This window comes from Pollachius pollachius (genome assembly GCF_949987615.1).
Source record: "Pollachius pollachius genome assembly, chromosome: 17".
Taxonomy (NCBI): domain Eukaryota; kingdom Metazoa; phylum Chordata; class Actinopteri; order Gadiformes; family Gadidae; genus Pollachius; species Pollachius pollachius.
Genome location: NC_136950.1, coordinates 22,208,462 through 22,230,637, shown reverse-complemented (window position 1 = coordinate 22,230,637; position 22,176 = coordinate 22,208,462). Strand labels below are relative to the sequence as shown.

Sequence of the window (22,176 nt, the reverse complement as noted above, 5' to 3'; positions counted from 1 at the left end):
CCTCAAACTCGATGATAATCCTCACTGGAGACAGCACATCTGTCCTCCAACTCAACTACTCAACTGTGTTGGGCGTGCACGTTCCCCTGTCAACGTGCACGGCCGTCTTGGGTTCGAATTAGTATTATTTATCCGTTTTGTTAAGGGAGCGATTTGGAGAAGAATCCCGGTCTCTTTTTCCTATTAAGGGTCGCACTTCTCTGATCATGTAAATTAGGACTAAAGGGAAATTTGCATGTGTAAAATTCATGCTGTAAATAATTATAGGTCTGCAGGCCTTGAAAATGTCCTGCCTATTCGGCCTCTCTGCTAAAACACTTGGGCCCCAATCTAAGAGACGGCGTCTTCGGTTGAAGCATTAAGTCATTAATTATTTTCCTTACATAAGGGAAAATTATCGAGTCAGTCGAGCGAAATTAGAACCCCTTTGTTTTTTATCCGCATTACTGTTGTAAATTACGGATGATGACTGCGTGCGCGATTGCCTTTGTTGTTCCGATCATCGCCTGTCGTTCTGAACTCGCACTAACAAAGTCATTAAATTGACTCCCTTGAGCTCTCATTATGCGGGCAGTTAATAACCGCTAATTAACGTTGCTTACGCGCTCCTTAAAAGCTCCCTCCGCCGTCCCCCTCCCCTCCCGGATCCTGTTCGGCCTCTCTCCGGCGGAGCAGCGTTCAATTATGCCACAGTAGCTTTAGAGTTGTTGTTGGAGGACAATCCGCCGTCACTAAAGGAGGCGCATTACCGCTCTGTAGGCAAAGGATCTCTACCCCCTTCAATTGTAATTACACCTGCGGCGGGGAGAGGGGTTTTTAGCACGCATTTTCGTTAACTACATTCGCCTGAATCAAACTGAGTAGGCCTATATCTTATTTTGCCCATTAGGCACTAGACAAACTAACCAATCAATTGTTTGTTTCAAACGTTTGCAGCGTTACACACACATTATTTCACCACACATCTGGCGTTATCCACGTGGATAATTGGCACGCTATTAGAAATATGTGCATAATAAATATGTTTCAACCCACCCAGACGCTTAATATGTTTTCAATCAAAACAGAGTGCTGAGCTGCTACTCTTTCTTTAAGATACACACACCTCAACGGCGGGCCTATAGCTTAGCTGGGTTCCTCTACATTTTACTGATTGAGTCCAGAAGATGGCGCCAGCTGAATGGCTCCAGGTGTCTGAGACGCGTGACCAACAGGGGGGCTCAGATCCCCCTTGATGCGCCTCATTGGGTTATGACCATACCCCCCCCCCCCCCCCCCCCCAACCAGGAGAGTCGAGAACCAAAGCAACCAAGGCCGCTATAGGCCTGGTGAATCTTTATATGTCAAGTTATTTTAGTTAAATTAAGGAAGTGACATGTGATGCTGATACATAAAAAAATCAAAGCAGAGTTGATTTAAAAAAAAAAGAAAAAAGGTTATGGACTCTGCCATGGGTCAAAAACTGTTTGAAATTAATAAATACAGAATCTGACATCTGAGAACCCCTTATCTAAACGAAAGGTTTGGGCGAATAGCATTGCCCCCCCCATCCAATGCAAAGCCAAAATTGAACATGCGAAAAATGTGATTTTTGCTCCACGCAGCTCCCCCTTCTAATGTATGCGCGTAATTAGCGCGTTTAAACAACGCGCACAGGTCCTGCTGGCTGTAATGGTGGCTGACATGTATTTCTTTCTGCACCGGGTTAATAACAGTGCGCAGATAAATGAATCAAACGGCGGCCCTCAAATTACACAGCAACTCTAAATAACCGTCTGCATTACGCACGTCTGTTGGTGACCGCACAACAAGGAAGACATAACATTTTATATTGTTATTAGGCCTAGGGGCCTACTCTCATTACTGGTTTGATTTGCGTGCAAATGGACGGGCTCAAAAGTTGCATGCACTGTAAACACTACAAATTAACAGGGAGTTTCATTTCACAATATTCTTTTCTGAATAACAGTTTACTCCGATTTGTGTAAACTGTTGGAACATTTATTAGGGCTATCATAAACACCAAAAATCTGAAAGCAAATTGTAAGTAGGCTACTTAGCCTGCTGATTACTGAAAACGTGTCGAGCTGTAGGTAATACATTCTTTTTAACGGATCATTGGCGCTCTTTGAATCCCTTCTCAAAAACCATCAGAGCAGTTATTAGGCCATCATTAAAAAAACGTTTACTATCTTCTGGACGTGTATTTTATTGTTATTTTTTCAATGGCATGTAATTTTGGGCCGATACATAAAAGAAACGAGAGAGTAAATGGCGGCTTGTTGAAGTTTTGGATTGAATTCTGAAAATGATCCTTCTAACAGTGATGGCTTCTGAGGCGAAAATAGGGGTCACGCCATTCTCAGCGGGTTAAATAGGCTTTCATTTAAAATTACATTCTCGATCCATCTCTCGTTCTCTGTCGCGCGCCCGCACGGTGTCCGGGCCGGGGAGCCCGGCGTCCTCGCGGAGTCTCATCACCGTCACCTTCACTTTTTAAGTCAATCACACGCGCGCGGCCATTTGATCGCCCTCACAAGTCCAACAGAGACCAGGTTATTAGCGCGTGTGTGTACGCCTGTGGTGCTTGCGCACGCGCGCGTGTGCGTGTGGGCGTGTGTGTGTGTGAGAGAGAGAGAGTGCGAGAGTGTTTCAACCTACAGACTTGTAATTCATTTTGTGTGTGTGTGTGTGTGTGTGTGTGTGTGTGTGTGTGTGTGTGTGTGTGTGTGTGTGTGTGTGTGTGTGTGTGTGTGTGTGTGTTTTATGGAGGCAGACCAACAAAGCTGAAAATATGTTAATATTTTGAGAAAACGATTTTCCAACTTCCAGTCAATGACGTGTGGGCCTACTTATCCAGGTCCAGATACTCAAACAACGCGCCAAGCCATCGTAATGTAGTTCACTAATACACACTTGCATTTAATTGTTTTAAATAAATTGATTTAGGCCTATATAGAGTTGACAAAGACGATTATAATAACCTGCAGTCCGTCATGACATATGATAGCTAATTTTAAAGCATCAACTATATTATTTTAATTTCCATCACTAAATTGTCCACTGTGGTAAAGCACAATGTTAAATTAAATAATGTTTTATAATCTAGATTTATCAATCTCTGCGGTATTTGAGGCGTTGAACACAAACTCCGGCCCAGATTAAAAGCGACTCAAAGTTGCATTTACACATTCATGCCTTCCTAAATTTAAGATAAAGCATAACAATTCTCCCACAGGCCTGTAGGTGATGGTTCAAACATAACCATTTAACATTATTATTCATTTTTTAGCTTCTAAATGAGATTAAGACCCAGCCATTGCTCTATCCATATTCAAAAAATAAATATTACTCAGTAATTTGACATTAGTAACGTTTTTTCTATTATTATTGTTGTTTCTTCATTTTATTCATTATTATTATTGTTATTATTATTATTATTATTATTATTATTATTATTATTATTATTATTATTATTATTGTTGCTGTTGAAGATTTAGTTGTAGTAGTTTTGGTTGTTGCTGTCGATATTATTATTATTATTATTATTATTATTATTATTATTATTATAGTCGAATATACCATATTTTTGGGGATATTAGCATCTCCTAGTGTAAGTGATAATAATAATACAATCATCATCAAATAATCTTTCCTTTAAAGGCTACACTAAAAACAGGAATAAAATCATGCCAAAAAACCTTTAAGCCAAACCAGCTTCATTGTAAACCTCACGAAGAGACAGAAGCTCTGTTGGGAGTTCATTCCGTCAGGCAACACACTCCATGTCAAGTTTTACTGCGTTTCTCACAAATGAACTTTAATGGCTAAAATATATAAAGCTGCCCCCCTCCACCCTCCCTCCCCCTCCCTCCCTCCCCCACGTGAACCAATCAGGCAAGCGATAATAGCCCACACGTCGTTGCCAGCGCGCGGAGAGCCAGGCAGAGCGCGAGGCAGCAGCAAAAAGCTGTCTGTCATTAACGGCGGGAGAGAGAGGGAGAGCGAGAGCTAGAGAGAGAGCGAGAGAGCGAGAGAGCGAGAGAGCGAGAGAGGGAGAGAGAGAGAGAGAGAGGGATAGAGAGAGAGAGTGCGAGGAGTGAGTTGAAGCAAAGTCAGGCGGCGGCACAGCGACTCGAGTGAGCGGAGCACGAGGGACCAGAGAGAGACAGGGACACCTTTACGCACTCTTAAGACAAGCATAAGACGAACCCCGACACATACACACATCAAAATGAGTGGTCAATTCGAGGAAGATATCCACGACCGGGACGAACGGAAGAGTAAATCGCCCACACTGCTGTCCTCGTACTGTATCGACAGTATTCTGGGCCGGCGGAGCCCCTGCAAAGTGCGTCTGGTTGGGGCGCAAACTTTGACAGGTCTGGCGAGCAGAGGCGAGTTGCACAAGACCGCGGAGGGTAAGAGGCAGCGAGGAAGTTTAGCGTTTTCGTTAATATTGCATCGATATATTGCTGTCTGTTTTTCTCTAGCAAGTTGATGAAATTGTAGTTTAGCGTTTAACACCAAAAATATAAGACAGGCCTGTTTACCATGCATTTGACACATACTGTATGGCCCTTATAAATAACAAGAAAGACGTCCAATACGTCCATGTAGGACGCGTGGATATTTGTTGGTAGGCCAACCCAGCACACTAGACCTAAAGCAGGACTCTAGTAAATAGACCACCATGGATTTACCTTTCTGCTGGTGAGGCATGTCTGTGCCTTAGGCCACGGACAGAAAGACCTGCATGGTTCATCTTGTTCTGCTTCAAACGTCTTGAGGCTATTTGTTAAAAAGAAAAAGAAAAACACGGGGGAAAAAAATGTTGACATCTTTGGCCCATTTCCTATTTATAGGCTTGACGAAAGACCCCCTATCACTGGACCCGGACATGCATCTCCCACCGAAGCTACGCCGGCTGTATGGCCCGGGGGGGAAATACCTTCACGACCACGGCGACAAGTTCGACCGGGACCGGCTCATCCTGGACCAGGCCTGCGACAGCCTGAAGATCAGCCAGGCTCCACAGGTGAGCATCAGCCGCAGCAAGTCCTACCGGGAGAACGCGTCCCTCAGCCGGGGAGAGGGCGACCAGAGCCCCGGGGAAGGCTCGGAGGACAGCAGCCTGGGGCTGGTGGAACTGGGGCCCTTGAAGTTCGAAGAGGAGAACCCGGGGACGGCAGAGGAGACGTGCAGGGACACGGCTATAGCGCTCTCCCCCAAGGACGAAGAGCGGGAGAGCTTGAACGCGGGGGACGGGGAGGACAGCGTGTGTCTCTCGGCGGGGAGCGACTCGGAGGAGGGGATGCTGAAGAGGAAGCAGAGAAGATACAGGACTACGTTTACCAGTTACCAGCTGGAGGAGCTGGAGAGGGCATTCCAGAAGACCCACTACCCCGACGTGTTCACCAGGTCAGTGGAAACCCCCCAAACGGGCCTAGCATGGTTCAAACATATAGAGAACTGTAAGAGGTGTTCTTTTTTTGCATTGTTATTATTGCCATTCTGTTATCAAAAAGTTGTTTATATTGATTTTAGTTACGATGTTTGATTATTATATGATTATTATAATGCACCAATTAGCCTACTGAAACATCAGATATTTTTTCTCAATTGCATGAAAAAAAAACAACGCGAATTTGACAATGAAAAACAATACCCAATAACCATAAAAGTAATAAAACAACAATAAAAACATAGGCCTAGTACTTTAATAATAATATATACAATATAAATAAAAATAATGTTGTATGTATTATTACATGTAGGCTATATAATAGGCTACTAATTATCGTAATAATACATTTAATATCAATATTAGTAAAAGTGAATTAATCAACAATTGCATCCGTCAATTGTGAACGAAATTCAACCGTAAAGTACAAATGGCCACGTTGAAGTGGCAGTCCGGGAGACATCGCAGCACGGCGGTCCTTGTGTTCTCCTCTATTGTCGCGGCGGACATGACCTGAGCTCCGCGTGAATATTAAACGCTTTAACTGGTGTTACTTTCATCCCAAATTTGGGGCCCTGTCGTCGAACTCAAGGGCAAGAAAACGAACCTTATCTAGTCCCAGCGTGCACGCGCACGCACGCAAACACACCCACCTACACACCCCCCCCCCCCCCCCCCCACACACACACACACACACACAAACAATGTCTCTCTCTCTCAGACTGACACATGCTTTACATTTTTATGATTTTTTATTACAATAAATCGCTTACCTGAAATGTAAATGTATACAAAGGCATCTTTGACACGTTTCTACTCGTAACGCCATAACACAGTCTTTATTTTAGACTTTTAGTGCTGCGGGTTTTTTCTATTTTCTATCGATTTATTTTAAAGGCGTTTGTGTCTAATTTGCGCTGCAAGCCCATCTCGTAGTTTAGGGTGCACCAATTGCTTTGTGGCAGGCTCGTTTAGATGCCATTATTTCGACCATTATGTTGTTACATTTTCTTTATGATTGTCGGTGTAACAATCTCTATAGGCCCCTTTCCAGCACACTGCTGACAGGCAGAACAGAACATGACTATGGCTTATTTGAACAGTTCAGGGGAAAAAAAAAAACGAGCCTATTTTGCTTGTCTATTGTTGACAGGGAACAGCAAAGAGGGACAAAACATAAATGCTTTATTGCGCCCAAACGCTGACCTATAACCTTAAATATTCTCATTTTTCTTCCTTCTCCTTGCAGGGAAGAACTGGCGATGCGTCTGGATCTCACCGAGGCGCGCGTCCAAGTAAGTGTCCCTCTCTCTATGACTGCTTTTCACAGACCCATCACATCCCATCATCCCCATCGCTCGTACATCAAACACAGGAAACTAAATACTTTTAATGTTTCATGCGCCATAAAAAAAAAAGGTTTTATCATGCAACATTTCCAAGATAATAAATGGCGCTATGCGTCACCGGTTCCGAGTCGAAACACACACGCGCAATCTTTTGCCCGTAATTTATTACAGTGAAAACGTGTTAAATGTCCCCGAACGCTAAGTGGGGAATGTCTTTTCCTGTTATCGAATGTTATTACATGCAATTTGTGGATGTTTTAGAGGCAATTAAGCCAATGCAGGCTATTCATAAAAGCTCACTTAGCGACCCGGTAAACAGCAGGCCTACTCTGCTTCTGCCGAGGATCACTCTCTATTTGAATTCCCATCTCTGGGGGATACAAGGGGGGGGGGGGGGGGGGGCGGCAGTCTGTGGTAAAATGGGAGCGACAGAAAGGAGGGGAGAGAGAGAGAGAGAGAGAGAGAGACAGAAAGGAGTGGAGAGAGAGAGAGAGAGAGAGAGACAGAAAGGAGTGGAGAGAGAGAGAGAGAGAGAGAGAGAGAGAGACAGAAAGGAGGGGGGAGAGAGAGAGAGAGAGAGAGGAGATGGCGGGAGGATAATGCTATTTGATTTCCCATTATGTGATTGCAATAGACCCGCATTGATCCGATGCTTTGCACTTGGGAGCGAATGAGAGACCATTAAAGGTGTTTGCGCCCCCCTCACCCCCCCCCTCTTTCCTCCATTGAGAGCAGGGCTTGCATGTCGAAGGCCCGGGCTCATAACCAAAGAGACAGTTCAAACACGGAGGGGATGGAAGACCGGGAGGTTATATGGTCCGATGGTAAAACAACAGATGTCCCTGAAGTGGACAGTAGGCGAACAAATCACTTAGCGCGCCCCATCAGGGTTTACCCTAGCCCCCGTCAGGAGGTGATAAAACTCATAAACTCCCAAGGGGGGGCCGCCTGATGCTAAACAGTCCTCTGGGAAGGAAGGAGGGGGTGATAATAACGTGCCTCTTTTCTATTTGATGTGTACGTGTTTGTGTGTGTGTGTGTGTGTGTGTGTGTGTGTGTGTGTGTTTGTGAACTCGCCCATTCAATCACTTTGCTCGTGTTGACATTTTGCCTCATTGTCCGAGGCCGTGTTTCCGCAGAGCACAGTGGGAGCGGGGCTGCGTGGGAAAGTTCAACAGGCCCTCCCCACTGCGGCGCGGCTTCATTTAGAGAGCATTAATTGAACTGGAGTCGGTGCACTGGTCATTTTCTGGTGTCTTTTGTCAGCACCCTGTTGTTAATTATCTCGTCCCTCCTCTGAAGCCCGTCTTCAGGGACCCGGCTTAATGAGCCATGAGGTCGACTGGAGGGCCCCCCGGGCCGCAAAACTCACTAATCATCGTTGAATTTCACTTTCCACCTAAAGTATTTAATAAAAGAACAAAACCTCCAGCATCAGCAATATTCTCTCCTTTATCGAGCATGTTCTGTCTGACTAGAAGGAGAGGTATAACGACTCGACGACTTTTAGAATTCAAGTTCAAGCGTTGTGTTAAGAAAAGTCCCTCATCATCCCTAACCCTTCTGAATATCTTGTCATGCGTTACGCGCCCGGCCCAGTGTCTCACCACCGCGGTCCCAGTGTCTGGGCACCGCGGTCCCAGTGTCTTACCACCACGGTCCCAGTGTCTCACCACCGCGGTCCCAGTGTCTGGGCACCGCGGTCCCAGTGTCTGGGCACCGCGGTCCCAGTGTCTTACCACCACGGTCCCAGTGTCTCACCACCACGGTCCCAGTGTCTGGCCACCGCGGTCCCAGTGTCTCACCACCACGGTCCCAGTGTCTTACCACCACGGTCCCAGTGTCTTACCACCGCGGTCCCAGTGTCTCACCACCACGGGGCCCCAGTGTCTTACCACCACGGGGCCCCAGTGTCTGGCCACCACGGGGCCCCAGTGTCTTACCACCATGGTCCCAGTGTCTGGCCACCACGGGGCCCCAGTGTCTGGCCACCACGGGGTCCCAGTGTCTTACCACCACGGGGCCCCAGTGTCTTACCACCACGGTCCCAGTGTCTTACCACCACGGTCCCAGTGTCAGGGCACCACGGGGCCCCAGTGTCTGGCCACCACGGGGTCCCAGTGTCTTACCACCACGGGGCCCCAGTGTCTTACCACCACGGTCCCAGTGTCTTACCACCACGGTCCCAGTGTCAGGGCACCACGGGGCCCCAGTGTCTGGCCACCACGGGGCCCCAGTGTCAGGGCACCACGGGGTCTTCCTGGTTCTCACCTCTCTGTCCCGTCTCAGGTTTGGTTCCAGAACCGCCGCGCCAAGTGGCGGAAGCGGGAGAAGGCGGGGGTGCAGGCCCACCCCTCCGGCATGCCCTTCCCCGGGCCCCTGGCCGCCGCCCACCCTCTCAGCCACTACCTGGATGGGGGCCCCTTCCCCCCCCACCCGCACCCGGCCCTGGAGTCCGCCTGGACGGCCGCCGCCGCCGCTGCCGCCGCCTTCCCGGGCCTGGCCCCTCCCTCCCACAACGGCTCGGGCCCCTCTATGGCCACGCCCCTCGGGCTGGGCGCCTTCCTGGGCACGGCCGCCATGTTCCGCCACCCCGCCTTCATCGGGCCGACCTTCGGCAGGTGAGCTTCAGCCTGTTTAAGAGCGCTGAGTCGCCTGATGTGACCTAAGCCTGATGTGACCTAAGCCTGATGGGCTCGTGGGGAACACACGGAGTGGTCTCAGATAACGGACTGCAGCTCTTGACAGGATGGGTTAGGCTAACCCTAACCCTTCCTATCAGGGTTAGGGTTAGGCTAACCCTAACCCTGAACCTGACAGGATGGGTTAGCCAAACCCTAACCCTGATAGGAAGGGTTAGGGTTAGCCTAACCCTAACCCTAACCCTGACAGGATGGGTTAGACTAACCCTAACCCTGATAGGAAGGGTTAGGGTTAGCCTAACCCTAACCCTGAACCTGACAGGATGGGTTAGCCAAACCCTAACCCTGATAGGATGGGTTAGACTAACCCTAACCCTGATAGGAAGGGTTAGGGTTAGCCTAACCCTAACCCTGAACCTGACAGGATGGGTTAGCCAAACCCTAACCCTGATAGGATGGGTTAGACTAACCCTAACCCTGATAGGAAGGGTGAGGGTTAGTCTAACCCAAACCCTGGGGGAGCTGCCTGGTTAACAGGCGGTTAGTGGCTGTAGTCGTCACTCTCTGGGGTTATCCGCCTGTTCACAGAGGTATGATATCCGCTGTTAATGCCTGCTGCCGTAAAACCCAAAAGGAATGATGTGAGTTCGTAACCATGGGGACAGCTTCGCTCTCCATGGGCCCGCACACAGCTTGTCTTTTTATTTCTTTAATTAGTGCTCTTTTCGATAGCTTTTACTAACACCCTGCATTTGTTATTCTTCTACTCAGTTTTTTAAGGAAACAATAGAAGATGTAAAAGCATGTAAGTTGATTTTATTACTAAGCCTAACTTTACTTTTGACAAACTGTGGGGGAAAAATAATCGTTTATTGAACAATTGTTTTGTTTCTACTAAAATGAAACACTCACTGAATGAATAGCAAGACTCAATTGCAAAAAAGTTTTTCATATTTTGCCAAACAGATACAGTACATCCCACGCAAATATCCCATTAGTGTAAAACATTGTGTAATGTATCTGTGGTCTGAAATGGTGTTAAAACGCTTCTGGCTACATCAGTCAATTAAAACGCTGGTTGTCCTTTGAATCCATAAACGAGGATAATAATAATAATAATAAAATGTTAAGCAGAGCACCAGCCCCGTCCCCAGCAGGCTGACCTAGACCCTCTCCCCTCCTCCCCCCCAGGCTCTTCTCCAGTCTGGGTCCGCTCAGCAGCGCTTCCACCAACGCCCTCCTCCGCCAGCCCGCCCCCCCCGGGGACGCCCCTCCCCACCACCACCACCACCACCACCACCAGCCGGGCCCAGTGCTCTCCGACCCTTCCTCCTCCGTCTCCTCCTCCCCCACCACGGCGGCGGCGGCGGACCGACGGGCTTCCAGCATCGCGGCGCTGCGTCTGAAAGCCAAGGAGCACTCGGCCCAGCTCACAACCCAGCTCACCGTGCTGCCCCCAGGGGCGGCCGGCAAGGAGGTGTGCTGAATGCTGGGGAGAGGCCCTGCTGTGGGGGACCCCACCACTGGGGACTCACTCTCTCTGGGGGACCCCACCTCTGGGGACTCACTCTCTCTGGGGGACCCCACCTCTGGGGACTCACTCTCTCTGGGGGTGAGTCATCGTCCCCGACACTGACCCCCCCCCCCCCCCCCCCCGACACTGACCCCCGGTCTGACCCCTCCACACCGGCGGGAGGGAGGAGGAGTCGGGGGTGAAGCGCTCGCTCACTATTCCCCGATACCTCCCGTCTCTCCCCCCCGAAAAATTATAGTACGACCAAATTGAGGTAAACAAGTTCAGTGACTGCTACTGCTGCATGGTCCCAAGTACACACACACACACACACACACACACACACACACACACACACACACACACACACACACACACACACACACACACACACACGCAAACACACACACACACACGCAAACACACTCATCTTCCAGAGCCAACCAAGGACTAGTGAGGGCATTTTAATCACTTTTCAAAACGCAGCTTGGGAAAGTTGAATTAATTTTATAACGGAGTAATAAAATAAGTTCCTATATATAGCAATCATAAACATTGTAATATTTAATATCATTGCATTACGTTTATTTTGCCTAAACATGGACCCGGAACAGGTGGAAAAGAGCTCACTGGCAGCAATACACACAAACACACACAATTCAGGAGGTCCCTCCCTCCCAAACCAAAGGAAAACTGTCTCTCGAACCTTCCATATCTTCTCTGCAGTCTGCCACCATCTGACCCCATCTATACTTCTTGTATGTCAGTCAGTCCCACATAGCATCAGATTTGAAATTGTTTTATATCTATCGAGATCAACAACGAGGATACAATTAGTTTATACTATTGCTACCCTTTCTCATTAATTTTTGCTTTGAAATTAATTTTGTTGAGATCTTTTTTCAGCACTTAAACTATGTGACGGTGTTAATTAACCCGGCGTGACGACAGGACATACAGATGAAGATAGGATTAGTGGCTTTTGTGCCCGACTGTGAGATTAAACATGTACATATTGTGTAAAAAAAAAGACAACTGACAAAAAAGGAGGACTTTCAAAACAGGGTCATGTGTATTTGAAAGGAGACCATGTTTTAAAAATTGCACTTGATGTAGTGATTTATGAATGTTGCCCTGTGAGGAATTTCACCTGTGTTTATGAAATATTAGGTTTTTAGATCATTATTTATGTCGAAACTTTCCTTAAAGAGCGAGTGAAGGACCGTTTTTCTTAATAAGTGAGTATTCGTTTCCTGGTTTAATAATGCTAATTTGAATAAATTATGGTGTTAAATTGAGTTACTTAATTATTTCAAATTAGTTCAAGATAAGGCGGCTTGAACCAGGAAAGTTAACTATGTAAAGTATATAATAGAACTATTAATAAAATGTGTTTATTAACTGTTGGTTTTTTGTCTAATACTGTCGCAATGAACTCAGAAATAGCCAACGGAATGGATAAGATAAAAAATATCTTATCAAAAGGGATGGATAGAATTGCAGGCTATTTAGGTCATTGGAGGTCTTTGGATTTTTTGAAGAGCAATTGTGTCAAATAGTTGGAGATAATTCTTAGGGAAAAAAAACGATCAAAATACAGAAAAATTGTACAAGATCTAAGATCCTACTACAAAATAATTTGAGGAGGTGGACTTTGAGCGGGTTAACTGGATGAAGCCATTGGGGCCTGGGCGCTGCGTGTCCCTCCCTCAATCAGTAAGGTTGACTAAATGCACACCATATATTCATGAGCTAATCTCCACACGTAAAAAACACGCGACAAAGGCGAGCGTTTTCAATTACCGTCCACTCTATCTAGGGGCCCCCCTCCCCTCCCCCTTTTTACCAAACTCCTTTTAAAAATCTTTTAAAGGCACTAAATTGGTCTTAACATCTGTAATGCCATGTCGATGGCTGTGAGTCGCTTTGTCATTAATGAAGTAACAAACCACTTTATCAAAAGTCTTTCTCTCGAGTCCCCACTCATCACCGGACTCCCCCACCTCGTTGAGCTAATCCACCAAATCCCCCACATTGGATCTTCCCGGTCATGTAGAACTATTACACCGATCAATGCACGCCATTCACCCGCCATTCCGGTCAATTTAACCCGCCTATAGTGTCCGACCAAATCGCGTGAAATTAGTCCGCGGATTAATCTAGTTCCTTTCTATTGTCTGCCGGATAATCTCCTCGTCCACTTGCCTCGGATTGTAGGACTATAGTTCGCCTTGATAATAATTTAATTCAATAACTCGATTTCAACCCACTAAACAATGAAATATCTCGCGGGGCATCTGCCATTAATCTGAGACATGAGTTGACAGGAGACATCAAATCGTTAATATTCACAAAGGTCCCCGATTCAAAGAAGCCAATCTAACATCTGCGCTCCTAGACCACCAGTTTAAATATGATTCAAAGTAAAAACAATTTTGTTCTGCCAAATCACCATCCGCCTTGTGAATGCATTCTGTTAAAACCCCATTCTCCGAGCATAAAGCCAAGTGAAGCGTGTTTTCGTTTCTGTGGGGGCAGAGGCCCTATAGATTGTGATGAGATTGTCCAGGGAGATTTAATCTTATTGTGAATATAACTAATGAATGGCAAACCAATTTGTACCTAATATCAGGGGAATGCCGGACGCGGATGACCCGCTGGGCTCGGGGCTTAGATTCTTTCAGCGCAAAAGGCGAGAAAATTGAAATGCTGTCGCGGCGATGCCTCTGGATTCACCAAGTCACACTTGTTGAGTCCCTTTTCATTCAAGACAGCCAAGTAGGCCTCCAGGATTAGCCGGAGACTCCTTGGCAATATTGCATGAATGATCACAATAATGAATGTTGATATAAAAAGGCTGCATAACCGCATGGTCCAATCATACGGCCCTTTCACCACCAAACTGCCCCAAGGGAACATTTATCATTTAGCGCCTTCTCTCTGGGCCCTGCATCGGACCATAGCCGGCTGATAATAATCGGCGGCGCCCAAAGGTGTCTTTAACTCCCACAATGTCGCACCCATTTCCACCATTGGCTCTCCTTCCTCGGTTCCCCTGATTTGGCCGTGATTTCGATTCTCCCGAGCACCGCTGCTCCCACCGCGTCCTCCTGAAGAATGGCCCCAATCACCGTGGACCTCATCCGGATCGCTCCTCGCCCCGGGAGAGGGGCTCTAAAAGGCGCTTTGATGAACAGACTCCCCCCCCCCCGATGAACGGGCAATGAAAGGCCTGAATAGCCCATGGCACTCCGCTCTCTTTCGGATCGCCCCTTAATTCCCCGTCTCTCTTGCTCTCATCCAATTAGCTCCGTGTATTAAGCGGTTTATCGTCTCATAACCCGAACAAGGGAGACACTTTGCAATAGGACCGGCTCTCCTTTTGACACCCTCTGTGGTACTTGTGTTTTCCGCCGCGCTATGAATAATGGGGACAGAATAGAGGACTAATTCCCTCATCAAAGGCTGCCTTGTTCGTCGCTTTGCTCAACACCACCATTCTGGTCAAAACGACAAGCAATAAAGCTTAACATGACAATGGCCGGAGACTCGTCCGCTCTTATTAGCTTAGCGACAGGTCGAATTAATACGGAGGCTCGATTTGGCGCGCATCACGTCCACGTGAGGTCCACCCCCCCCCCCCCCCCCCCCCCCACCCGCCACCACCGCACGAGCACTTGATTGGCGCGCGCACTGCAAGACGTCATGTAGAATAGGTCTATTATAGTCCTTATGAGCGACGACAACAATGTAATCTTATTGAATCAAAATAGAGTTGTATCGGTTGATACTGGAACAAACCGGTGACTCAACTGTCATTTAATAAATAAGAGTGGAGCCTTTTCGTTGGGTTTCATATAAATACGCAACTGTGTTGCATAGTGAATTGTCATTTAAGTGTTCGTCTCACTCTTGTACTTCCTCCAGTCAGTGCTTCAGGGTAATTTGCGAGCGGTATTTATAGACATGAGCGCTTCAACAGTCAGTCGCCTCCGATTATTAACTGAAATGAAAACTCTTAAGCGATGCAAGTGATAATGAAACGCAGATAAACGAGGAAGTGGAAAGAGGAAAAAAGACAACCATAAAAGTGAGGCAAAATAGGCACACACACACACCCGACAACCGAACACAAACTACCTCATGTGTCATTCAGTTTATTAAGGATGCGGTACGAAAACGTGCTAAATACACGTCATCTAAAAACAAAACATCTAAATACAAATAAAAAAATACCCATTTGATTAGAAAAATTCTCCCGCTGAAAAAGGAGAATTTTGGGAATCAGGGAAGGGACAGCGGGATGAAGACATCACTTAACAGAGAAGGAAGATCAGCTGTTCCTTACAGACAAAAGCCTCCCTCCCTCACCCAATCATCCCCCACTGCCGCCCAGGGCACCCCTCTTCCCCCGAACCCCCAACGGCCACGGTGCATGAGGCGCTGCATGTGCACACACACACACACACACACACACACACACTGACTCAAACCCAGTTGGTTTCTTCTACTCCCCGTCTCCCTCTCGCCCTCTGCCTGGGAGACACAGCAGGCTGAATGGAGCCAATCAGGACGAGGGGCAGACTGCGGGCAGCCGCTGGTCCAGAGCCCATCACAGGTCCCCATCACAGGTCCCCATCACAGGTCCCCATCACAGGGGCCCATCACAGGGGCCCCTCACAGGGGCCCATCACAGGGGCCCCTCAGAGGGGCCCATCACAGGTCCCCATCACAGGTCCCCATCACAGGTCCCCATCACAGGGGCCCCTCAGAGGGGCCCATCACAGGGGCCCATCACAGGGGCCCATCACAGGGGCCCATCACAGGGGCCCATCACAGGGGCCCCTCAGAGGGGCCCATCACAGGGCCCTATCATTGGCTAATTGCCGGGCTCTGGAGTATATAGCGGATGCTTTGAAAATAAGTCATTTACACACACACACACACACCCACACACACACACACACACACACACACACACACACACACACGTAATTGCCCCACCAGTACGTGATGAAGCTGATGGGGGCATGGCGTTGGTGGGTGGCGGCCGCTGAAGGATTCGCGGGTCTTCAGCCCTATCTGAGGGGCTCCATCACAGGTCACATGGAGGGGGGGGGCTACTGACTGGTGGAGGGGGGGGTGCCCTGTGACGTCCGTGGACAGTTAGAGAGATATGGACACGACGCAGTGGCATGCCTTAACCCTTTCTGAACACATTGGGGCCACACACACACACACACTACATCATCCACTCCATCTAACTTCATACCGCCACATCTGTGGCAGTTCTTTGTGGGCCCAGAACAACAAAAGTCCAAAAAGTTGAACAGGTGTGCGGCTTGGAGCCCCCTCCACGAGGGGTGGACCCAGCGGGGGGGCGGCCGGTCCACGATGTCCTGATGAGCCGGGGGCCCCCGACGGACCCCCCAGAGCCCAGGAGGCCCCTGGTCTTTACTTCAGGGAGCTGAAGGCCTGGAAGAGCTTGGAGAGGTTGACCTCGGAGTAGCAGCTCACCGCCAGGGCCCGGTCCACCACCTCCTTCAGCCTCCGGTACGCCTCCTGCTCCCCCTTCCAGTTCCGGCACCTCAAGAAGGTGCCTGGGGGGACAAGAGAGCAAGCTGATCAGTCTCAGTCGTACCGGGCTGCTCAGGGGTTTTCAAACTCAGGGACGGGGCTGAAACAAACGATTCATTATGGATCAGGCAGTCGATGGGTTTCTCCATTAACTGATCAGATGTTTGGCCGATAAGAAATGGGGAGAAGGGGGAGAACGGGTCTATCAGTCTCTGCCAAAGTCAGATTACGTCTTTAATGTTTTGTCCACTACCCAAAAACACTCAGCTAACTGTCTTAGAGAACTCAAGAAAATAGAAAATCTCACATTTATGACCCTAGAAACTAGAGAATTAGGACTGTGTTTTCCAAACAGTTGGCGATTAATTACATAATTAACAGTTAACAAATCGATTAATCAATTAGTGGTGGCTAGAGCCGGGACACAGAGGTGGGTCTAACAGCGGGCGCCCACAAACAGGATCCCCTGTCTGATCAAATCACCGCGGCTGCCAGTTAGGTTTGATCTCGAGTATGTTTGGAAGGGGTGGAAGAAACCAAAGGGAAACCTGAATCGATGAGCGACATGCACGGAGAAATGGGAATTACACGGTAGAGCCCGTGGGCCACAATGAGTCAAAGTCCCCCAGTCCACTGAAATGGACTTGGGGTGGGGGCCTAAACTGAACTGGACTGGGGTGTTGGGGGGGGGGAACTGAACTGGAATGGGGGGTGACTGAACTGGTCAGGGGGGGGCTGGGTCGATAGCCCCACACACAAGCCATGGGGATCAATACTGGAGCTGAAGGAGTGCTATGAAGTCAATATGGCGTCGGTTATCCCTTCAGGCGGGCTGGAATCATAACGGAGGAGAAACGCTCCACCACGGCACAGGGAGGGGGGAGAGGAGGGGGGAGAGGAGAGGGGAGAGGAGGGGGGAGGCGAGGGGGGAGGCGAGGGAGAGGAGACGAGGGAGGGAGGCGAGGGAGGGAGGAGAGGGAGGGAGGGAGGGAGGGAGGGAGACGAGGGAGGAAGACGAGGGGCTCCAGATGGGGATGAAGACAGAACAGCTCAATGGTTTGGGGGAGAAGGGGGACAAGGGGACACGCGCTGGCTAACAAGGCTCCTAGCCAAAAAGGTAAGCTAACTAGCGCTAAGCAGACCTATGCTACGGCTGAGCCCCCCCCGTCATCTGGAAGTCAACCGAGGAGCCCCTAACCCTGCTGCTCCCCTAACCCTAACCCGGCTGCACCCCTAACCCTAACCCTGCTGCTCCCCTAACCCTAACCCTGCTGCTCCCCTAACCCTAACCCTGCTGCACCCCTAACCCTAACCCGGCTGCACCCCTAACCCTAACCCTGCTGCTCCCCTAACCCTAACCCTGCTGCTCCCCTAACCCTAACCCGGCTGCTCCCCTAACCCTAACCCGGCTGCACCCCTAACCCTAACCCTGCTGCTCCCCTAACCCTAACCCGGCTGCTCCCCTAACCCTAGCCCGGCTGCGCCCCTAACCCTAACCCTGCTGCACCCCTAACCCTGCTGCTCCCCTAACCCTAACCCTGCTGCTCCCCTAACCCTAACCCGGCTGCACCCCTAACCCTAACCCTGCTGCTCCCCTAACCCTAACCCGGCTGCACCCCTAACCTGAACCTCAGAGGAAAGGGGGCTCTGAAGTCCTCCCTGGGGTTAGGGTTTGGGAGGCAGAAGAGCTGTTCTGAGGCTTACCGACGTCGACATCGGAAAATACGTTTTCCTCACAATCTGTGTATGAACCATGCAGCCGTACAAAACCAGTGGAGAGATGAGATGGGTGGACCTGCGCCTTGTTTACGGGCTCATGGTGCAGGACGGGTCGTGGACACCAGCTCTCACACCCGGGGTCAGTAGACAGGGGCCTCTCCTTGGACCCCGGTTCCCTGTCGTCCTTCCTTTCTGACACTGTGTGCACGCACGCACGCACGCACACTCTAGTTAAACACTTGAGGTGGCACGGACACTCAGAGTCATGGTAACTAGAAAACATCCTGCACAACAGAACAATCTTCATGCGCTCATCCTGCGCACATGCAGAGCTGACTTAAACATTGATGGCGGCCATTACCAGATAATCCTCAGAGCTGCAAGGGAAGGGAGGGAGGGAGAAAGAAAAGGAGGAAGAAGACGTAGATAGAAATAGAGACAGGAAGAGCGAGCGATAAGGAGAAAGGGGGAGGGGGCAAACTAGTCCATTTATCTGAAGAATGGAAGGGGGGGGGGTGATGATGCATGATCAAGCGAAAGCAATCATGTCATCATTTCTGAAAGGTAGGAGAAAATAATTCCCTCCCCCCTTTTCTCTTTCCCACCTCAATCACTGAGCGGCGAGCAGATAAAAGAATGATTTAAGAGTCTGAAAGAGAGCGGAGAAAGAGCGACAGAGCTCGCTCTGAGTCGCCGCACAGTAGGGGTTGCAGTTCAAATAAATAGCGTCCTCAAAAAGAAAAACGCACGCCGCAAGACGGGAGGGTGGCGGCCTCAGAGGAGGAGGTGGGGTACGGACGGACGTGGGGTACAGGTGGGGACACGTGGCCGTAGGGGGGAGGAGGGGAGGGCCAGTTCAAACCACAAAATAATCAAAAGAAAACCACGAGGCAGCCCTGGAGCAGGCTGCTTCTGGTCCCCGTTCTCCGCCAACGACCTCAAAGGGTTCCCGAGGCGTCTCCCTCCACGCACTCCTCAACTCTCCCATCTCACAAACAAAAAGTGTGCGCGCACACATGTGCACGCCGTGGCGAGTGTACCAGGGGTTATCTCTGCTCTAACTAGGTGTTGTCACACACGTGCACACTCTGGTGGCTGCGGGCGCGATAGAGGGGGCTCTGCGCGCTCTAACAAGGTGTAAATACAATAACAAGCCTGTAATTAAGTGAACATGATGAAGTTAATGGAGAGCGGCCATTCCGGCGGCCGCCGCATGAATATTCTATTAGCTGGTGGCAGCGGGCAGCTGGAAGAGCAGTTAATTTAATCACCACTCGGAGCACGGGAAACTTCTTTGTGCGAGTGTAATTGCACAGAATGAATAATTGATTTGACAATCTCACCCGCCGATTGTGCCACCCCGCTTTGTAGCCGCCGAGGGAGGGAGGGAGGGAGGGGGGGGGGGGGGGGAGAGAGAGAGAGAGAGAGAGAGAGAGAGAGAGAGAGAGAGAGAGACAGAGACAGAGAGAGAGATGGAAGAAGAGAAGTGCACGGAGGAAGATGAAGATAAGTGAGAATGACGAGTGGGAGGGGAGAGGAGGACAGCCTGAGAGGGGGGGGACGCTGCCGGTAAATGGATCATTACAAAAGCGCAGCTCAAGGACAATTTGTGTTTTATCAATGCGGCAAAATTACATTATTGCTCACACACGCAATCATACTGCCCACACTGGAGATGGAGATCGGGCTGAAGCATCAGCCAGAGCACGGCCAGAGAAAGGAAACAGATGGAGAGAGCTGGAGGGGGGAGAGGGGGAGAGAGGGAGGGAGGGGGAGAGAGGAAGAGAGGGAGGAGAGGGAGGGAGAGAGGGGGAGAGGGAGGGAGAGAGGGAGAGAGGGAGGGAGAGAGGAGAGGGGGGGAGAGAGGGAGGGAGGGAGAGAGGGAGGGAGAGAGGAGAGGGAGGGGGAGAGGGAGGGAGAGAGGGAGAGAGGAGGGGGGGGAGAGAGGAGAGGGGGGGAGAGAGGGAGGGAGGGAGAGGGAGAGAGGGAGGGAGGGGGGAGTGAGGAGAGGGAGGGAGAGAGGGAGGGAGGGAGAGAGGAGAGGGAGGGAGAGAGGGAGGGAGAGAGGAGAGGGGGGAGAGAGGGAGGGAGAGAGGGAGAGGGAGGGAGGGAGAGAGGGAGAGAGGGAGAGAGGAGAGGGGGGGGAGAGAGGGAGAGGGAGGGAGGGAGAGGGGGGGAGAGAGGAGAGGGGGGGAGAGAGGGAGGGAGGGAGGGAGGGAGAGAGGGAGAGAGAGAGGGAGGGAGGGAGAGAGGGGAGAGAGGAGAGGGGGGAGAGAGAGAGCGGGAGGGAGAGAGGGAGAGAGAGAGGAGAGGGGGGAGAGAGGGAGAGCAAGCCAGAGAAAATAGCCAACTGATATGCAATAAAAGTCATTGATACAGGACGATTTCAGGCGAGCGAAAGGACAAATGGTAGCGGGGTGCGTATGCGTGTGCGTGCCTATGAAAAAAAGGACGGTGTATTCTATTAGAGATATCCTGCAGAGGCTGAAATTACCTCCATGTTTTACTCAGTTGCGGCAATCAGGCACAGTAATGCAATGTAGATGTAGATTATGCACAAGGGTACACACGGGCACACACACGGGCACACACACACACACACACACACACACACGACGCAGTGTGAACATCACAATGATCATCAGCTTGTAGTCGTCTTTGTTTTCGGCGAACACACAGCACCGTCATTTCAAAGGGCGCCTCATCAGTCACGCTAGGAGTGCCCCCACATCCCGGTGACACGCTTTATATGCACCATTTGACTCAATTTAGACTCACAATTCAGCGATGACTTTGAAGCGTGAATAAATGTGTTTTCTTTATGACTAGGCCAACAATAACGGCGGCAATCAGACATCCAAACCAAAAGGAGTCCGATACAGGATCCACATATCACTGTTCGGCATCACACCGCCGAAGACACACACATCACATTGTGTGTGTGACATCTGTCAGACTGGGAGACGGTCAACAGATACCTCCACATCGCACACATGCAAGTCGCTGAATACGAGTGCATATGCCCCCACAAAACCCCCAAAGCCCAAGCGTGAGCTGGGAAGCTCCCTGCAATGGGAGCAGTGTGTTCCCCGTGGATGTAATGCAGTAATGTGTGGTATTACTCCCCCAGGACCAAGGGAGACCACGTTAAGGCTGTACTTTCTAACAGTGTGTGCAAGAACACACATCCACCTTCATGTATACAGACCCCGTGCCACAAAGTGCATTAACATCACTGGAGGGGGCGTCTAAAGGCTCATCTGTGGCAATTACTTCCTCAAGTGAAGTTAAAGCTCATCATGCAGGAAATAGACATGGCCCCATTCTTGGGGACATTCCACTGTATGCAATCCATTCCAATCCAACATTTCAGCGACATCCTTTTTCAAACCGCCATAATCCTTTGTTGCCTCTGCTTCAGTGACAAAGCTTGCACAGTTCCCTATTCTGATTAGAACGATGGAAGAATGGAAAGACAACAAAAAACAAGCACAAAACAGGCACAAGAGGAACAGCAGAAGGAAAAAGGGGCAAGTTAAGAATTGATTGGCGATGATTTTTCACATCTAGAAAATGACCGGAAAAAATAAAGCAAGAAAAATGGAGGCTATAATCATGTTAGCACCCCTTTCCCTTCTGCCCTCCCCCTCATCTGGCCCAGTCCTCAGTCCCAGCTCCCTCCATCCTCAGAGTGGTCATCTGTTGATTACACGTTATATTTACCTCCGCCGGCTCGCTCTTTCACTCGCTCACACACACACACAAATATTTAATCAAATAAATAAATGCCGGCGGCCCTTTCTAATCAAGTGACATCAATCAGGGAGCCCGTCAGCGGCCCTGCGGACCGACACCTCCGGGCCGGCTGGAGGAGCCTCTATTGGGGTCCACTGACTGCGCTGCCTGTGTGTG

General features: G+C 49.7%; 1 protein-coding gene across 1 annotated transcript; it reads left to right on the top strand.

Annotated features, from left to right (window-relative positions):
* Window positions 1–4,234: 4,234 nt before the first annotated feature.
* On the top strand, window positions 4,235–10,941 carry arxa (aristaless related homeobox a; the record flags this gene model as incomplete). The annotated part of the gene is made up of 5 exons (XM_079754501.1): window positions 4,235–4,421; window positions 4,866–5,421; window positions 6,714–6,759; window positions 9,103–9,434; window positions 10,647–10,941. 5 exons carry the CDS (start codon window positions 4,235–4,237, stop codon window positions 10,939–10,941), a joined length of 1,416 nt encoding a protein of 471 aa, XP_079610627.1.
* Window positions 10,942–22,176: the final 11,235 nt, after the last annotated feature.